At 36.4% G+C, this 20,327-nt stretch overlaps 1 protein-coding gene across 5 annotated transcripts in view; it reads right to left on the reverse strand.

Moving 5' to 3' along the window:
• Positions 1–20,327, reverse strand: part of IL1RAPL1 (interleukin 1 receptor accessory protein like 1) — a 680,356-nt gene that overhangs the window by 154,182 nt on the left and 505,847 nt on the right. For all 5 annotated transcript variants that reach the window (XM_068179827.1, XM_068179828.1, XM_068179829.1 and 2 more), the window contains one exon: positions 3,915–3,989. In XM_068179827.1, the coding sequence (XP_068035928.1) occupies positions 3,915–3,989 (75 nt within the window). The remainder of the gene's footprint in view (positions 1–3,914; positions 3,990–20,327) is intronic.

The raw sequence follows: 20,327 nt of genomic DNA on the forward strand, positions 1-20,327 counted from the left end.
TAACATGACATGAACCAACTGGTTACTAAAATCAGACTTTTTTGAATCAGGCTAATAATATTCTTGGTTTCCTTGATGAGGGCAGATATCGGACAGTGTTGATGTGAAAAACACTGTAACCTGAAAGGTGAAACTGAAAAGACTCAGAATTTACCAATAAAAAAATCCCAGACTATAATTTTTAAAATAAATTTACATACAATGGATATGATATATTTCTATCATAAATACATAACAACTGCATGACTCTAAAATTAAAAATATAGTTACACAAAGTTGTAGGATTTCTGATATGCAAGGAACAATGCTAATTAACTCCTTCCTGAACAGGTCTGTGTTAGTCTTTTCAGGTTTGTGGTTTCATTATTATTACAAGGGGGTCTTATGTTATCAGTGTTTTGTACTTGATTTGGTTAGCATGTTGAAGGTAAGAAGAATATTGTGGAACTCAGCTCCTTGGTCATTATGTTCCTCATTCTCATGCCTTGCTTCCCCTGGCCTCCTGCTCATTGCCAGCTTTTCTCTCCCTGGCCCATGCTGCTGCCAGATCACAGAGTAGCTCAGAGATGAACACACTCTTCATCTTACAGCTCCAAGCTTTGCAGGACACAATCTTTTGAAGAGTGTAATTTAACATAATATTTTATCTGCAGATGTTGTTTCCAGAGAAGTAGTTTGTAGTGGTGTCACATATATACCTAAAAGCCTTTTTAATAGGAGAAAAGCTTAAATGTAATTAGCATTTTTTATCCTTGCAACAGGATTAAGTAATTGATTGCAAAATTGGAAGTAACAAACAGAAAACATGAAGTCCAGAAACTAATCTTTCTTTCCTCATCTAGGTTTTTGTACTTCATTCCTTAGCTCTCCCATGCTATTTTATATGAAAAACCTTTGAGAAATTAAATTCTCCTTCAATTTTTGTCCTGTGCTTCTATCTCGTGCGTTTCTGGTTACTATTCAGTGAAATAAACAGATATTTCTGATGATATATCAAGACACCTGTGGCTCTCCAAAGTTGCTGGTTGCAGCACAGCCATGCTTAACACACTCCCAAATACAAGCTGAATAGCATGACACCTTTTCCTCAAACAGCTCTGGATACCTTGAGCACGATGGGAGCCTGTGGGTTCCTAGGATTGAGGTCTGCAGATTCTCCAGCTCTGGTTTCTTGCCTTTTGCCTTAGCAAGTCTGACTTAAGCCATATCAGCCACCCCTTAGAGAAACTCCTCCCTGCAGTCACATCCTGGTCTGATGCTGTTTTATGGAAGCCAAGCAAGATAATGACACAACAGGTTTGTGGTCCCATGACATTAGTTTTAATTGCTGTGTATAGAAGAACCCACTATGCCTCATAGGTCTGTCACCCAGCAGTGCTGGAGCCAAATGAATAAGATGCATCTTAGATATGTCTTGGGAGTTAGATACACCTCTATTTAGATATTTCATTGAGGTGTTCTGTTTAAGAACTGAATTCCAGTATTTTTTTTTTCAACAGAAATACACTGGTATTACTGAGAAGTGTGTATTACTTTCAGGAGTGTGCCCAGCACTGCTCCACAGGGGTCTGTGGAGCAGGGGAATAGCAGGGGAAGATTTGGAGGTGAAACAACACTTGACTTCTCAGTACATCATGTGCACCTGGAGCTACATACATCCCTGTAAGGTAGGTATGACCCCCCAGAACATTCCCTGACACACACACTTAACCTCTTTCCTTTCCAACTCCAGCTGGAAGACTGCAAGGTGAGAAGGACAGAAATGTGGCAGGAGAGCAGGGATTGCCCCAGCTCCCCAGCAATTGGTTACCTGCTAAAGAAATCATGGATTTCCCCAAGCTTCTAGTTCCTTGCTCTGTCTTCTCTTCTCCATTCCACTTCTCCAGTGTCCATCAACACTTTTATTTTCCAAGTAAGGGACAAACACACCATCCCAAATACATTCTGGAGGACTAACATTTTCTGGCAGTGTCTAGACTGGTCACAAAATGTGGCCACCCCAAGTTGCAGCTGAGTAGGATTCTCCTAGCTTCAACAGCTATCTAAGTGAACCTTGGCATTATTCCAACATTAAAATATTCTGCACCTTTGCAAGGTATGAACTGACCCCCAGAAATGAACACTGGCTTCCCACAGGGAAACAAAGACCTTTCAAAGGTTATCTAGCAGGACTAAGGCATTAAATCTAAAAGCAGAAATACACAGTTTTCATGTTAGGGAACTATCAATTTTTTTTTCACTTTTTCCAGTTCCCACAGGTTTTTCACAGGTTTTTAAGCAAATTAATATATTATTGTAGCTTCTTGATAGAAGGCTAAGTACTGTAACTTCACATTAATTTATGGTCAGACTTTCCCATCTGTGTCTGAAAGTGATGTTTCCAAGTTAACTCTTTTATATTAACCAAAAACTATTTAGTTTTCTGAAAAAGATCTTTTTCAAACCCAGCTCTTTTCAAATTATTTGATATATTTCTTAGAACTATGAGAAATCAAAACTGAGATTAATTCTAAAACTGATAGACAAAAAGCCTCTAGCTAGCCATTACACTCTTCTTGAAATAGCTTCACCATACAATATATTTAGCAGGACAACATCAAAGCCCAGAAAGGTTCTGCCTTTTGGTTTTGTTTTTTCTTTTTTTCATCAAAAATATCTCAGGAAGCAACATAAATTAAAAAAAAAAAATGTGCAGTCACTTTGTTCTCTGTTTTCTAGTCTTGTGTTCAAACAACCTAAAATCATTTAGGACTGGCAAACAGGAAAGATTTTTTGAATCAGTGTATCAGAAACAATACCTTCAGAACAGTAGAAAGTATCTCTAGAAGGAAACATGCTACACGTTTCCTTTTCTATATAATAGTTTCTAAAAATACCTGTATATCAGCATATCAGAAGTTTACCTGGATAGCCAGAATCATTCAAAGTAATAGTTTACTAGTAGGATAGAACATATGAGTTATTCTCTGGCCACTATTAGCCATAAGATGGTAATCACCATAAAATGCTCTGCCAATGACTGTCAGAATTAATTTGCAAGCCTTCTGCTTTTTCTGATGTTGTGTTTCAGAATGTACTGAGCTTTACTTGCAGTATTTTTTTCTATGAGATTTATATATATTTTTTCCTACGAGATTTGTTTCCACCAGATTGGTTTCCATTTTCTCCTGTAGCCAACATGCTAGAAAATCTATCAATAGGTAACTGTTCTGACACCCAAGCATAATTCCAGTGTAACCTACTGTTTGTTTCTTACAAGTTGCCCTCATTGCCAATCCACAAAAGAGATAAATTGCTATATCCTGCAAAATCTAGTAACTCATGCACTCAGTTCTGGAGCCTTCATTACCTCTGCAGCACTAAGACACAAAAGTGACCAATCATACGTGAAACAAAATGCTTTCTTCATGCATCAATTTATCTTAATTCATCTATGCATAAATATCCATACATTCAGAATTATCAGATGCTATTATGATAACACTATAGTTTGCTGTATGATTTGCCAAGCACAACCTTTGTAATTATGGAAATATCTTTGCTGCCAACAAAGCGCAGAATTCTTCCGAGCAGAACTTAAACCACAAAATCCCAACGAATCCCAGAGTAAATATGCATAAATATGCAGAGAAGGGAAAGTTTAGAAAGAAAAGTTCAGATACTCTGGTCACTGTTGATTTTCAGCAAGATAAAACCTAGTATCAGTAACCAAAAGCTTAGCATTCAGTATTAATTATTATGATTTTTTTTGTCAACAGCAAACTTGTCAATGATACATTTCTGCATGGAATCAACATACATTTAATGTATTTTCAATTAAATTATTAATGTCAGCATGCCACCACATTACCATCATACATTAACACATCAAATTCCTTCATGTAATTTGAACAGAGGTTATGTTTGCTACTTACCTAACTGGGTCTCCTGAATTGTTAGCTTACTCTCCAAGGGGTGTAAAAGCTTTGGTGGTTTATCTGTTAGTGGCGCTAGAAAAGAAAGAAATTCACATATGTAGTGTTCTGATTATTATTGGGTAGACTAAGACTTGGTTTTATACCTATTATTTCAAGAAGGCTTTGGTTTTTTTTTTGTTTTAATAATGTTCATGCCTTCAGTAGCTGCAAATGTTTTTGCTTAGACAGTAAATATAGCTCCAAAATTAAAGGCCCTTGTATTGAAAAAAGTAATCTCTTTAAACCCCCACAAAACAAAAAAACACACAAACCCCCCCCAAAAAAACAAGCAATAAAACAAAAACAACAAAAATCCCCAAACCAACCAACCAAGAAAAAAACCCAAACCAAATATGTGCTGACATCGCAATTTTCTCTTATTATGACTTTTATTCAAAATTTCATAGTTTGCTGTGATATTTAATTACTTTTCAATAATGTATAGTCATTAAAAATAGATAACATAAGTTACTCTAAAACAATTTTTAATATTTGATAAAAAATTTATTTGAAAAGGTATTCCCAATACTGAAACTTTGGAGTTTCAGTGGAGTACTAGAAAAAGGCTGTTTTCAAAATCCAAGGAATGGATACAATGAAATTATGTCAAGATTCCTAATACAATGGCTTCCCTTTTCCCTTTTGGTCTACCCTGAAATATTATTAGTAGACTTATGCAATAATGGAATAGAAAGAGTTTTGTAGTGGTTAAAAAACTTCTGAAGGGTGTTGAAATGTGTTCAAACCATGCATGTATATAAATCATGCTATCCTACTAAATGTAACATCTGTCTACTTAATTCATAGACATGACATTGATTATTACTACTTTTGTTGTTGTTAGCAAGTGTACTTTTTACTATGTCTGAGAGATAAGTACATGCCATTTGAAACAAAAAGAACGATTTTTTTTTTTGCCCTTTAATACTGGTAGTAAATATTCATGGGAAATTTCCAACTTTTCTAGTCACCTGCAACATTTTGATATTCTGCTTTTCAACATCAATTCATACTTCAGTTTTTAACACAGATTATGGGCTGTCGCAGATTTAAAATACATCTGACATTTTGATATAGCTCTAGAATATTTGTTCCCTTCAACTTGTCAAAATCAATGCTCCTTTTCTTACTGACACACACACATACCCATATGTGTATGGGCTTAATCTACTAAACACACTCGTCTCCTGTCAGTGGAATAGAAGGAGAAATTTATTTGCATTCTTTTCATTATGTTTCCTCTGGTCTTTTAGTAAATTATCAATGTTCTTTAAAAGGTACAGCATTAATTTCAACTTTGCAACAATTACGGAATGGAACCAATGGAACCAACTCATGTTTCTGTTTTACAGAGATTATCCTTTATATGATAAAAGCATAAACCCACCCAGTTGGTATCAGAGGTGTTAACCCATCAGACCTAGCAAAGAAACAAAATTCAGTGGAGTGGTAAAACACGTGTATTTGGTCCAAAAAACCTTCTCTCAGTTCATTCTTCTTAGAGCTCCTAGTCTCTATGGGAAATCACTCTGCACTACGGGCTTTTGAGAGAGCTGAAAGATTTTTGGCATCATCTCTGGCTTGCTACTTTTTTTTACACCAATGTTAATTCTTTTTATCTGTTTTTCTCTCTCTTTTTTTTATTTTTTTTCCTTAAAGGCTAAGTGGGTGGAAGGGAAAAGGATTCAAAATATATTTTCTTCTTAAACTGTAAAATTAGTCATTCCCATTTCTTAACTTCTTTGTAAAGGCTCATAATTCATCAGCACATTGCCATTTTTTAAACATCCACTATGAATATAAATTTAATTTTGTATTTCTGTCATTCTCAACTCAATTACTATTCATCAGATAATATCTTCTGAGTCACTGTTTTTCTAAATCTGTTTTGAAACTGTGAGCAAAGTTCCTTCATTGTAAGTAAAGATATAGTAACTTGTGGAGTTAATCTGAATGCAATGAGTAAGTAGATTAGAACCCAGCATTTTTATCAGTTAAAGCAAAGATCAACATTACTTTTATGATCCTGTATCTCAGGTCTCTAAGCAGATTTCTACTTTTAAATGAGTAGGCTCAGGATGTGTGAAGATAAATCATACTTCAACAGGAGTATGAAGTTGTTATAAAATTTTTGCCCAGTTTAATTTATGAGATTTAATACATAATTAAATAAAATGCTACTGAAAACAATAAATTAGACACATAACTGATGTATCAGAATCACAGGAGCAAGAAGGTGGAAGGATCCTTTGGAAGCTGACTGATCCAGCCTCCTGCTGGAAGCAGATCCAATAGAGCAGGTTGTCAGGACCTCATCCAGTCACATTTTGAAATTCTCGGTGGGTGCAGATTTCACCACGTCGGGTGTTCCAGCTGCCAACCACCCTGCACTGGACTTGGTTCAGTACATCTGTCTTTTTTGAACAGCAAAAAGCTGAAAATTTCCCAGTGTTCCCAGGTGTGGCCTCACAGACACTACAGGACTGGGAAGGTTCACTCTCCTGGACATGCTGGCTAAAGTCTTGCCAAGAGCTGTGCAGTTGGGCTTCACCAGCTCATGCTCAAATTACTGTCCACCTGAGCTGACAGGACCATTCATGCAAAGCTTTTTCCTACTCAGTCAGTCCCAGGTTCTGCTCTGCTACATGGGATTATTCCACTTCTATACCAAGATGTTGCCTTTGTCTTTATTAGACTCCATGATTTTCTCCAACATTTCAAGGCTTCCTGAAGGAGCATCTCTGTTCTCTACTTCTTCACCTGTTCCTCACATTTTGCTTAGAGTGCACTCTGCCCCATCCCTCAGGAGTACAAAACCCCCCTAATCAATAGTAAAACAAAGATACAATAGAAGTTAATTGTGTCATATGCTTATTTTAATGGGAGAGTTACCAATGTTTGTAGACAGTAACAATTTATATTTAGTAAGAAAACGCAACTCTAAAAGTTCGAAACTGGGGAAAGTATCCCAGCATTGCATTCCTTTAGATGTCTACCAACCACACACTGTTGTATGTCTGTCCTATAAGCAACCACATTTCCCAGGGCCAACTCCTTCACCTGTACTTGGAATCCTTGGGTACTCTGCATTCCAGAGCTTTAGACTGTAGGGAACTACTGTAAATATGAGTTATATAGACAAGGAAAAGAATTTTAATAGCTATATGTGCTTGAATATTAAATTTTCCAAGGTGATCTGAAACTTTTCCTCAGTCAAATAGGGCCTTTAGTGTCTGTTATTTGACCCATTTCTTAGCCTGAAAATGTATGTAAGTACATTCTGGCATATTAATTCCAGTGGACTGAGGCAGAGGTGGGAATTTCTCTAGATGCCGCAGAGTTACTGCAATCCTCGTTTAGTTTTGAGAAACTCTGGAGTAGACCTATCTATCTCCTAATAACTTTTTCATATCCTTAAAATCATGGGGAACGACTTCTTAACTAGGCCATGTGAGAATCTGTTCAAAATCAATATTATTTTCAAACACAGTTATCTACTAAATTGAACAGAAAAAGCATAATTTAATCCTATCTTTCTAAAATTTTACTAAATAGCAAGAAAGGACCCAACGAAATGTATAAAACTTACAACTATGTCTGGTCTCTTAAATAAGTAAAACACCTTTTATTCTTTTTTTTATAAATAGATGCACAAAGGCAATAATTTTCGTGTCCTACAAAAATATCCACTATTTGAAAGCACTTCCTGTTCTGCACTGTATGCAAAGAACAAAAATCCTTTAAATATGTTTAAAAATATAAAGAGAAGATCCTCTTCCCACCAGGTAGTACTTATCAACATGGCTGTCACACAGGAGGAACAGAGTGCTTGGATTCCTATTCTTGCATAAGGGAATTCTCAAGTCTCTTGGCAAGAATCGTAGGTCCTGGATATTATTATCTACTCATGCATGGATTCACTTCTCCCTTCCTCCCTCTTGATTTTTTTCTTTCTCTTTCCTTCTCACTTTTTTTTTTGCTTTTGTTTTTCACCACCCTCGCACCACCCCTCCCCACCCCCCATTGTCCACCCCCACCGCTTTAGAGTCAAGAAATCATTTTAATCAAAATTGGTATATTCCTCTTTAAAAACAATGGGGATTGATAGGTCAGTGCCTTTTAAATGAAAGCTGTTTGATCATAAATCAAGTTTACAGCTCATCTTATGTTTGACTTCTGAACTATCACTGATGAATGGCTTGAAAACAAATATGTGTCAAACTTGAAGCAAACTAAAGTTAAAAAAAATAAAAAGGTGAAGTAACCAATTCTGAAGATTTATTAAAAATTAATATACAACTTCAGAAATACCAGTCAGCTGCAGACATATTGATCCTGCTCAGAGAAAAAGTGACTAAATTCACATTCCGTGTCTATCAGATTTGATGTACATTTAAAATATATTGAACAATTTTTCTTGCAGTAATGAAAGTGAGAGTCACCACAATCAGTCACCCTGCTGGAAACCAGCCAGAAGATAATATTTTTACATCAACCACTGACTTCCATGCTCCTCTTCCTACACTGCTGCTTTAGCTTTAGATTAATGTGGTCACATGAGAGGTACATACAGTTGCTCTATGCAAAACACTATCATTTGGAGAGACCAGCTAACTGTTAGATTTTAATAAATGCAATGAGGAAATCTTAATTCAACCTGTATATCAAAATCGCACTAATCTGGGCATCAAAATGGGGCTGCCTCGAAATGCACAAACTTAATAATAGAAAAATTATAATTTCAAAGATCTAGATTTATGTCTGTTTTACAAAGTGCTCTCAGATTCTCCTTTGAAAATAACTACAAAAGATTTTAATTTCTTAGAGGAAGACAAGGTTTTGGGAAATTGTCTGAAAATCAGAAAGCCAGTTTATTGTCTGGACATTTCATTCCAGGCAAAAATTCACAGGAATAGTTGCCTTACTTGTCCAGTCTGAGTTATATATATTTTAGAACATTTCTGGTTCAAATGTTTTATTGAAGTAAAATTACATTTTGAGGATGAAAATCCTCCTGATCTTTCTGAGATTTGAGATAACACAATGAGATTAAACCTCTTATGTTTATGAACTTGGACTATTTTTAGAAAAAATGACTGACATGTCCCTGGAAGATATTGTTAACTATAGCACAGGATTAAATAGGGGGAATAATTCATTGCTATGAAAAGGGAAAATATTCCTACACTTTGAAATCAAAGGACATGAGAGACATGGAGTTCTTTTCATGAAGTCTGCGCTGTTTCTTTGAATTCAACCCGCAGTTCAAAAAGACTCCGTCTCTTGGTTTGTGTTTCAAAACTTAAGAGAATTCCTCATTTCCATGTACTTTCTTGCTAATATTCTGAGCTTGTGTTTCTTTTTCTCCTATATTTGTTGTGCCAATTTTGTCATAGACAGATAATTGTGAAGACAAGGTACTTCTGTCAGGGAAGGGATATCTGAGGAGGATATAGAGGAGGTCTGACTGACTGTAAAGATGAACAAGTTGCCCACGGAATCTGTGGCTGTCCCACCCCTGGAAGTGTTCAAGAACAGGCTGGATGGGTCCTGAGCGACCTGGTCTAGTGAAAAGTGACCCTGTTCATGACAGAAGGACTGAAACCAGATGATGTCTGAAGTCCCTTCCAGCCAAAACCATTCTACAATTCTGTAGCAGTGCCAGAACTGCTGCCTGTTCCACACGCTCTCAGAGCTGTCCTGGGCCTGGCTGTGAAGTGCATGGAGTGCACTCACCCTTCCAACTACCTCATCTGAACGTTTATTCAAGCATTGCCAAGGATGATTATCTTATGCCAATGTCAGTGGAGAAGGTTTGAATCTAGAGTAAAACAATGGATTTGGGTTCAGATTGCTATGTTAAAGTGTCATGAGAGGACTCTGAAAATAAAGCACTGTCATTGGAAAGCCCTCAGTAACAAAAAGATGACATCGATGGCCCTATTTAGGAATCATAAGTAATTATAAAAATAGAAGGAAAAACTATAGCATTCCAGCTGATAATTGCAGTACCTTGAAAAACTCCAATACTTTTATGTTTGGCATACTTTTATGTTTGGTTTCTTCGTTTTAATAGAAATGTCTGAAAAAGAAAATGCAGTAATGCAGTAGCAATAGTCTACAGTAGATTGCAATAAAATTAATTATGTGCAGCCTGAAACTGCAGTCTTGAAACATTAATCTACACAGTCACTGTCCAGATGAATATTGATACTGAGAACTCTGAGATTCCTCAGAGTAAATGTGAGCTGAGCAAAAAAAAAAAAAAGAAAAAAGTAATGAAATGCAAGGATGCTGTTTTTTTTCTTTATTTCTCTATACATAGTTTTAATCCTATGTATTCAGATCTATCAACAGACACATCAATACCTTTTAAAAACTAAATATATGGCAAGGTCTTTCATAAGAAAGGAATTCTTTATACCTGCTTGAGACTTAACAACCTTAAATCTCTGCTCTCTGTTACATTCAGATTAGTTTTCATTCACAAGGGCATCATTTAAAGTCACATATGCCATGAATTGCACAGCAGCCCTGTAAAAATATTCTGCCTCACTGTGTGCATGCTGAATCAAGCAGTTCAAACTGAGGGCAGACACATATAAGGACACTGAAGTTTTGTGGGCAAAGCCATAGGCATATAACTGTAAATGAGCTGTCTAATGTGACTTCATTTCCACTATGACTGACTGAAGATCAGGTTTTATCTTCTGAAACGTTCTCATAAATCTTGCATTGCAAGACAAAAATGTCTCTTCTTTCAGTTTATGTCTTTCTCATTGTGTTCTCCTTACCACATATTAAAAACCCCAAAAACAACAAAACAACAATTGCCCACCCCTACTTGGGGATAGAAATGAATATGGTTTTTATTTCTTACACCTAATAATTTCTTCTGATATTTTTCCCAAACTGGCCATAATGTTTAATTTTTTCAATAAGATTAAAAAAAAAACAACACCTTTATAGTGCTTTAATAGACTATCAGTCCTTCCTAAAAGGAAGTGCTGAAACAGCTAACATACTGAGAAGAAACATCACTAAAATGAAATCTAAAAGATGGGAAGAATATTTCCAAGAAGCCTTTTAAAATGTTTTAAGCCTGTGAGTCCCCTGAGATTAACAACACACTAAATACTGAAGAAGAGCAAATGTAGGCAAATGTAGCCACATGTGTTGGGGTTTTCATGATCTGCTCATCTCTAATTGAATCTGATGTGACACTTGTGCTATCCCTATGACTTCAGAGGAGATGTTAGTTTTCTTGAACACACAGGAACATTTCCCAGGCATCATCTCCACGGAAAAAGTACAAATAATCAAAAGGTTGCCATGGCAGATGTTAATGCAGTCTTAAAATTCAAAAGAAAGAAAGAGTATATGTAGTTCAACTATTGAGTGAAATATCAGCCTAACATCTTGAGAGGCTCTTGGTCTCTTTCTTTGTGGCAGGTTGTGGATTGATACATTGATCTTATAAAGAAAAAGGGAAGGAATAAAGCAAAGCTTCAATTCAAAAAGATTGTTTCAATTATAGTGACAGGATTCCCCATCTCCCACAAAAAAAAAAAAAAAAAAAACCCAAACAAACAAAAAAGACACCCATAATACAGAAAGCCAAATAGGAATATTAAAGTATCTAAAATATCCAGAATATTTTTTTCTCTTTTGCCTGTAGTTTCTCTACACTACACCACTGTTTTTGTACAAGGCTGATTCCTAAAATGAGATAATGGAAATGAGATTTCCTATGGAAGTTTATGAAAAGGATGTCATGCTAAAGCCTGGTCTATCTGCATATTTTTCCCTGCACTTGTGTCTTAAAGGTATCAGATCATTGGGAAAAAGCAGGAATGTTGTAGCTACAAAAAGTCAGGTTATATATTATCAGTTCATTTTTTGAAAATCTCTTGTCAGTAAAATAACTAAATGATGTATCAAGGAGCATTTCCACCAGCAAATCCTCTGATGTTTCAGCTTAATGAAGCAGCTCACCAGCATGTCATTCAGCAGCAATGCAGTTAGAGCCTGTAAGGGAATCTGCTCCTGTATCTACATGCTAGCTCATGCCTTTGTTTAGAAGAGTCTTTAGGGAACTGGTGTGTTTATAACTCTTGTATAAGGCTCGTGAAACAAATAGAAACACACACTGTATTCTTACACAATGAGGCCACCTGAAAAGATGTCATATTCCCAAAGCAAATCAGATTTTTATAGATAATAATGAATTAGGCAAATTTATCAGAAAAGCCAGACTAATAAATTATCATCAAGCAAGCATCCTGCAACACACTATTAAAATTTCTCTGCATATCATCCCAGATTCTAGGATGATTCATTCCAGGATGAATGAAAGATTCATCCTTCTTATATCATTACTCTAAACTGTTCTCCTTCCTTTTATCTCTAGGTTAAAACACAGAAAATATGGGGATGGAAGTATCATGAGGTTATAGCTCCCATGACTAGAAAAAATGCATATTTTTTGCAATTACTCCATAATTCTTTCCAGATGACCCCAAGAATCTCTCATTTATACAATCCGATTATTCAGTGATACCTACATTTTCTTGTTCAGCCCTTCACACTTGTCATTGAATTTAAGTATTTACTATTATTTCTTGTCCTCAATACTTTCACAATTATTAAAATTTTCCCCTGAAATTTTTTTTCTTTTTGGCCTATTATTTGTGTACCCTATCTCAGATTTAGAGTTCAAACCCAAGGAAATGGAGTGTGTTTTAGAATAATTTGAATCATAAAGAAACCTGGAAAAGAACTTGAAGTTCATCAAGTCCAATTGCTAATCCAGCACTGTGTAATCCAATAAACCATGACCCCAGGTGCCATATCTATAGGTCTTTTAAGTACCTCCTGTTCCAGTGCCTGTTCTGTGGACCTCCTCCAGCACTTCAAAGTCTTTTGGTAGCGAGGGCCCAAAACTGGACACAAGATCTGAGGTGTGGCCTCACCAGCGCCGAGCACAGGGGACAATCCCTGCCCAGGTCCTGCTGCTGATCCAGGCCAGGTGCCATTGGCCCCCCTGGGCACACCTGGCTCATGTTCAGCTGCTGTTGACCAGCATCTCCAAGTCTTTTGCTGCCAGGAAGATTTTTCAGCCACAATTTAAAGTACCCCATTGAAGGTAGCATCAGTAGAAGAATGACTTTAGGAAATGAATGATAATATTGGGAAACTTGTTCCTGCCTTGCTTTTATTATTTCCTCCTTTTTTGAAGTTAGGGCAGATATTTCTTGAATATACGCTAGCTCATGACCTTTGAAAACAAATTCTAGATACTCTATTTTTTTAATAATTAAATCTGATATAAATCTGCTGATAATGCTGACATTTCAAAGTAAGTTTCTCAGCCTCTGAGGAGGCCTTGTAAAGAGATGAGGACTCTATGCACCCTGACCACTTCAAGTCTTCCAGTAAACTGACATTTAAAGGCCTTGCTATTAAAGATTTTACATATTTCATAGAGTTTTCTCTTTCAGGATTTGTATTCAACCTTTTAATTATGTTCTATTTAAAAATCATCAGATTTAAAAGGTGACCTGCTCTCACTCTCTCTGTTCAATTTCTGTCCTAGACCTGTAAGATTAGAACAATTACTTTGTTCTCCAAGTAATTTCAGTAATTTAGTCTTCTGAATCTGTCTTTGGTCTGCTAGGAATTTGGACATACTGTCATTTCTTGTGACCTAAAAAATGAAAAAAATCCACTTTCATGAACAATAAGAAGACTTTTTGTTTTCTTTTTGCAATTCTCATTGAGTGCACATGTTTTTTCTGTCTTCTCAGGCAGCTTTTTTTGATCTACTCCATTGAGACAAGGGTTTTGTTTCTAAGTTGAGAGATTTTGGACTGTAAGAAAGCAAATATCACTCCTAATCTTCAAGAAGGGCTAGAAGGAGCATCTTGGAAGCATAGGCTGGCCAGTCTTTCCTTGATCCCTAAGAAGATGATAGAACAAACAGTCCTGAAACCCATTACCAAGATTAAGAACAAGATGATGATTGAGAATAGTCAGCATGGATTTACAAAAGTAAAATTGTGCTTAACCCACCTGATAGCCTTCAGTGATGAGATGATGAGCTCAGTGGACCTGCAGACAGCAGCTGATGCTGTTTGTCTTGACCTAAGAAAGGCTTGAAAGGCTTTTGTCTCACTGACAAACTCGATGTTTGTGGATAGGGAGATGGGTTGACAACTGAGTGAACTGCTGGACTAAGAGGGCTGCAATGAGCAGCACAAAGCTTTTGGGGCAGCCTGTACCACTAGGATCAGTGCTGGTGCAACACTTCTTTAGTGATATGGATAATGGAACACAAAACTGGGAAGAGTGGTTGATGACCAACAGGGCTGCTGCCATTCAGGGGGATCTTGACAGGCTGGAGAAATGGTCTCACTCTGACAGGAACCTCATGAAGATCAACAAGGTGAATTGCAAGTCCTGTCCCAGGGGAGCAATAATCCCCAACTTCAATACAGGTCTGGAGCTGAGCAGCTGAAATCAGATTGTCATGGAAGGATCTTGGATTCATAGAACACAAGTTAGCCGTGAGCCAGCACTGACCTCTTGCAGCAGTGAAGACCAGCAGCACCCTGGACTGCATCAAGCAGAGCATGGCCAACGGGTTGGAGGTGATCCTTCCCCATTTCTCAGCTGTGATGAGACACATCTGGAGTGTTGGCCCGGCTCTGGACTCTCCCACACAAGTGAGATATCAACATACAGGGATCAGGGTAGTGAAGAGCCACGGTGACGACTAAGGGATTGGAGCATTTCAGACAAGGAGAGACCAAGAGAGCTGAAACTGCTCTGCCTGAAGAAGAGATCCCTCAAAGGGATCTTGTCCATGTCTAAAAAACCATGATGGCTGAAGTCAAGATAACAGAATCACACTTCTCAGGGTAAAGGACAGGACAAGAGGCAACGGCACAGGGAAAAAAAAAAAAACCAAACAAAAACCAACGCAGGAAATTCCACTTAAAGATCAGAAAAATATTGAAAATATTGAAAATATTGTTCACTTCATAGGTGGTGACCCAGAGGATCAGGTTGCCCGGAGTTACTTTATTGTCTCCATTATTGGAGATTTAAAACTCAACTGGACATAACCCTCAGCAGCCTGTCCTCTCTGTCCCTATTCTGAGCAGATGATTGGAACAATATATCTCTAGCAGGTCTCCACTTGTTATATAATTTTTAGCAAATATTTGCACTGTGCAATCAGGTTTAGAAAGGTGAATTCCCAGGTGTCCCACAGTGTCTGTGCAGCAGGTGGAATAGGGGACCTGCCATGCAATTTGCACTGTAAGAGCTCCAAAGTTCACATACAGATGATGTGCCTGGTTCTATACTGTGCGTACAGATCTTTCCATTATAATAGCAGAGACCCTGGCACAGAGGACTTCAGGTTTGCATTATCTCTATACAAATCTTGTCTGGAGTCTCAGCTGTGCAGTTTTTGTTTCCATAACTTTTCTGGTTCTCAACATGGTCCAATTATTCAAAGGGAAATCAAGGTCTACCAAAGCACATGAAAACCAAAGTAAGTTACACAGTCCCTGTCAGGAGAGGGAGAAGAACATGCCTGAGAACAATAATATCTGACACATATTGTCCATTTAATGTGCCAAGCTTTAAATAAAGCTCCGTCTACAAACCCAGTATGGCAGATGTTATATTAGCACATATCATACGGTTACTTGGCAACAAACAGAGATTAGATATCATAAACTTTGGTCTGCAGAAATGTTACCAGAGATGGTGATTACACAACCATATTTAATGCTTGGTGCATAAAAATATCAACCCTAGTTGTATATATACTAACTGTGTGTAAAACAAACTCCAAACTTTTTCACCAAAGGGCCTAGTTAAATATGTTAGAATTTTCTAATCTATTTCAGAGTTTGTCTACAAGGCACTATTCAGTGTCATACATAGGATTCCCATTAGAAAGGACATATAAGGACACTATCTGTGCTAAAGTATTCTATTTCAGAAGTTCAGTAATGTGTGCTGGTGAGCAAGGGAAGGGTTCACTGTTAACAAATCCATGCTGCTTCTAGTGTTTGAGCTCCATGCCACTGCACAGTACTTACTACAGCATATCACCAGGGATTCAGGAGCCTTTATCCAGTTTCCAAAAATGATGTAGATACTCAGGAGCCCAACTGTCATGTCAGTCCTCAAACACTTGTTATGGATCCCCTTTGTTTAATTCCTATGCTTTTGTGAATCCTACTTGGTGCCATAATCTTTGTACAAGTCTAGGAGCAAGAATTCAAATCCCCATAAAAAAAGTGACTTGCCCATAAAGTTTTTTTTTGGAAAATGCAATTTTCTAGCAAGTTAAACTCTTTCCAAATGGATAAGAAATCTGGAATGCAGAGTCTGTGTAGAAAGTAGCACCACAACCCATTTTGCATACAAATACTCTTGGCTTCTGTTTATATGTCTGACTTTTCTCCGAATGTTCAAAGTACATTACATGCCATGCTAGTGAAAAGAGAAAATTAGCTGTCACCTCAAATACAAGATAACAAAATACCCTAAACTTGTATGGAACCTTAAAATGTAGATGTGCAGTGCTCCTATAAGAAATGAAGTTGTTTTTGCAAGGAACTAGAGAAAGGAAAAGATCCAATCAGAAGTACATCAATTTTTGTAGATCACAAATAAAAATTACAGAGAGAATAGGAAAACTTTGTTTCCATGAGAAAATACTCAATCTTCTATGGATTGAGGGATTGTTCCTCAGAAATATTTCATCCTCATTTTGATAGCAAAGAACAAATTTTCTTTCCACAAACATTTGTGTGTAGTAGCTATTAAGTTACATGGCTCTGGGTCTTTTAAGGAGAGAAAAAGACAAGTAAAAGTTATTACTCAGTAATAATATCCATATCTTTTCTATGTAGTGCACTGACTGGGAATAGTCTGTCCAAAAGTCTGACATCTCCATTTAATACTTTTAAATTCTTAGTAACAAAACCAGTCCTATTAATATTTAGGCAATAAAGATTAGTACACAAGGCCTCCACAGACAGGACAGGAAGATACTGTATCAGAGGAAGAAAAAAAGTTCTCCTAAGTCAAATGAACAACAGATGATACCTTCTGCTCCTACCTGACATTCATAGAGCCATGCTGGGTTGGAAAGAATCTCTCAGATCATCAGTTTCTACCACCCCTTCGACACAGGCACAGACACCTTCCACTAGACCAAGTTGCTCAGAGCTGCATCCAACTAGACTTTGAGCACTTCTAGGAACAGGACATCCACAACTTCTCTGTGCAGCCTGCTCCAGTGTCTTACCACCCCAGCAAACATAACGAGGTCTATATTTTAATTACTAAAATATACAGATGGATTTTCATGATTAGATGGAACTTCAAAATCTCTGGGTATCACATTACCATTGTACCCCACAGATATCTGGCATTTAGGAAAACTAGACAGACTTGTGTTACGTGTAAAGAGTCAAAAGACTTGTCAAAACCACAATGAAAGTTCTAACATTTCCTTTCTGACTGAGTTACACTTCTGCTATATATAGTTGCAATATTTGTTATTTTCTTCCATGTAACCACTTCCAGAGAGGATCCAGAAATTATTGCCTCTGTCAGAGGTTTAATTTACCTGTAACATTTGTTAGAGGCACACATGGAATATGTCTCTGGTATTGTATCATACACAATACAGGTAAGATATAGGTTTTACTATTGCAAATGGGTTTCACCAAGACTTCAAAAGCTACCACGGGCCCTTTTCATGCCTGATTCATGATATATAATCCCAGGAAGAAACACTGAAAGTAGGAGATCAGTGCAGAAAAATAAATAATGACACTATTTTTCAAAAAAACTAAAAAAGGTAACTATTATTATTATTATTTTTTGTAAGCAGTTTGAGAAATGCCATGCTTATGGTGTTCTTTGCTTTCTTCCGTCCTGTTCAGTTTTTCTTTTTGTTTAATAAATTCAGGTAAATCTCACTGTAGTTCACTTATTGTATTATTCACTTTGCATAAGGAAGAGTGGAGGAAAACATGACAACATGACACATTTCTAGAGAAATTATCTGCTTGATGTATAAGTGCAACTTGCAGCACTTGGAGCTTTTCCCCCTATTATTGCTTCACTACTTATTCTGATAGAGGTGAATTTATCAAGTGTTGGTGGGGTCCCAAACCAATTCCATATGTATGTCTTTATCCTTCATGCATATTTCAAAAATATTTATCAATATGCTACAGGTTAAGTATTCTTCATCCAGACTCATGATAAATTTGAACTTAAAATATTTTACTTATGACAGCAACAGATAAATAACTAAAATAATTAAAATAATAAAAATTATGCTAAGCCAGATACATTTTTCTGAGATTTCTTTCTGAGAGTAGAATTGACTTTAAAGTACCAGGTAGATTCAAACTATCAGAAATCAAAAAGCAAGAAATTGAGAGAATTTTTGGTGTGGAAGAACTCTGGAGCCATGACATAGTCGAATTCCAGGGAAGACCTCATACTGGGAAGCAAATGTGGAAGGCAAAAGGAGTCTCAGTGAATGCATGTTCCTTGATATATTCACATCTTTTTTGCTCCTACTTTATTACATTTTAAAGGGAAAGACAGGAAGGGAGAATATTTACACTTGGTACATATTCCAAATCAAACCTAACCATATTCACCAGAGAACAAAATAACAATGTAAGGAAAAGCAAAATAATAGAGTATATAGAAAATCATGATAGAAAATTGTCAAGTGTAATGTTGGACAGATTTCAAAAAACATATTTCATAAACAAATATTGTAAAGATATTAAAAGCAGGCTGCATTAAATAAATATTTTTTGAAAGAGTCACTAAAAAATTTGTAAATTTTTCAATAGCAGGAGCCCTATTCAAATATTAATTAGAATACCTCATCAACATGTGGACATTCCAAAGAGTTTCTAAGTGCACACTTATTGTGTGATATATCAGAATCACAGCTAGGTGAGGCTGCAAAGAACTGTAACCTGGAGGTCATCTAGTCCAAAATGCCTGCTCAAAACAGGGTAAAATTACCAGCTCCTGTTCTAGGAACCTTCAACAAAAATTTTTGCTTTATTAAGAAATTTGAATCTTCCTTTTCATCTTGCTTATTTTCTTTGACAAAGATGTTTTGGATGAAGAAAGGAGGCTGCTTAGTTCCAATCCACTTTTGCTTTGCCCATCAGAGAACAGCTTCATGCTGGACTTCTGACATAGGAACTCACGAGAGCGTGAAACTCTTCCAAATTCTTCTGAAACTGGTTTTTCACTGCTAAACTTTTTGCAAAGAAAATAAGGGCCAATTTCTCTGCCAAGTGTTGTCATTTTTTGAAAAAACAGACTTACTACAAGTTGCCTGCAAGTGATAGCCAAGTTATTAATAGCTGAGCATTGGCAGCAGACTTAGGAATATTTAAAATATGTTTTTAATCTCAAGAATTATTTCATACTATCGATTTTATTTTATTAATCAGCCTTAGAAAATGTTACTTTGATGTTAAGAATAATCAGATATTCTGAAATAATTTCTATGCATGCTAGTATTTTTATTGTAAATGCACCTTAAGATGCACTTAGTAAAATAATTTTTGCCTCCCTAATAAGCATTGTACTCTTGTACTTTTCTGTATAAACTGTTTTCTGTATAGTCTGCGGATATGTTTTAGCTTCTGCATTTCCCATCCTTCTAAGACATTTAAGTAGGTTTAATGTGCATTTCTTGTTGTGTTTTGGAAATGGAAAAAGACAGGAATTGAATATGGAAAATATAGATGGATGGCTATATACTAATTTCAAAATAAGTAAGAAATTTTTGATGGTCAGATGGGGTTAACAACGACAATGTCACATTTCTGTAACTCTGGGATGGCTAAAAGTTGGAACAATAAGTAAAGATATAAACACTGTCCTCTAAAGAAAGTAGGACATTCATGGAAATAGAATAGACTGACTATTTTCTTCTGCCTATAAGCAGAAAAAAGTGCTGGTTTTGAGAAAATTATAATGGGCAAAACCCACACTGTCCTTCCTCTGTTGACAATTATTTTGTTATAAATAAAGTATTAAACTAATTATGCCAATAAAATAATGTTTCAAATTATTATTTTTTCTTAAAAATTTTCCTGCTGCTCTGCTGCTTAGCACTTTTGTCCATATTTTACATTCAGTCATTGAACTTCTCAGCAGAAATAATTTCCACAGATTTTTAACTTGCATTTGTATTTAGGACCCATAGCTCTTCAGAGATTTAGGTGGCTTGCACTAAAATCATGAGCAGTGCTTACAACTTCCCCACAGGTTTAGAGAGAGAAAGCTCTG

The sequence above is a fragment of the Anomalospiza imberbis genome, chromosome 2 (assembly GCF_031753505.1).
Source record: "Anomalospiza imberbis isolate Cuckoo-Finch-1a 21T00152 chromosome 2, ASM3175350v1, whole genome shotgun sequence".
NCBI lineage: Eukaryota > Metazoa > Chordata > Aves > Passeriformes > Viduidae > Anomalospiza > Anomalospiza imberbis.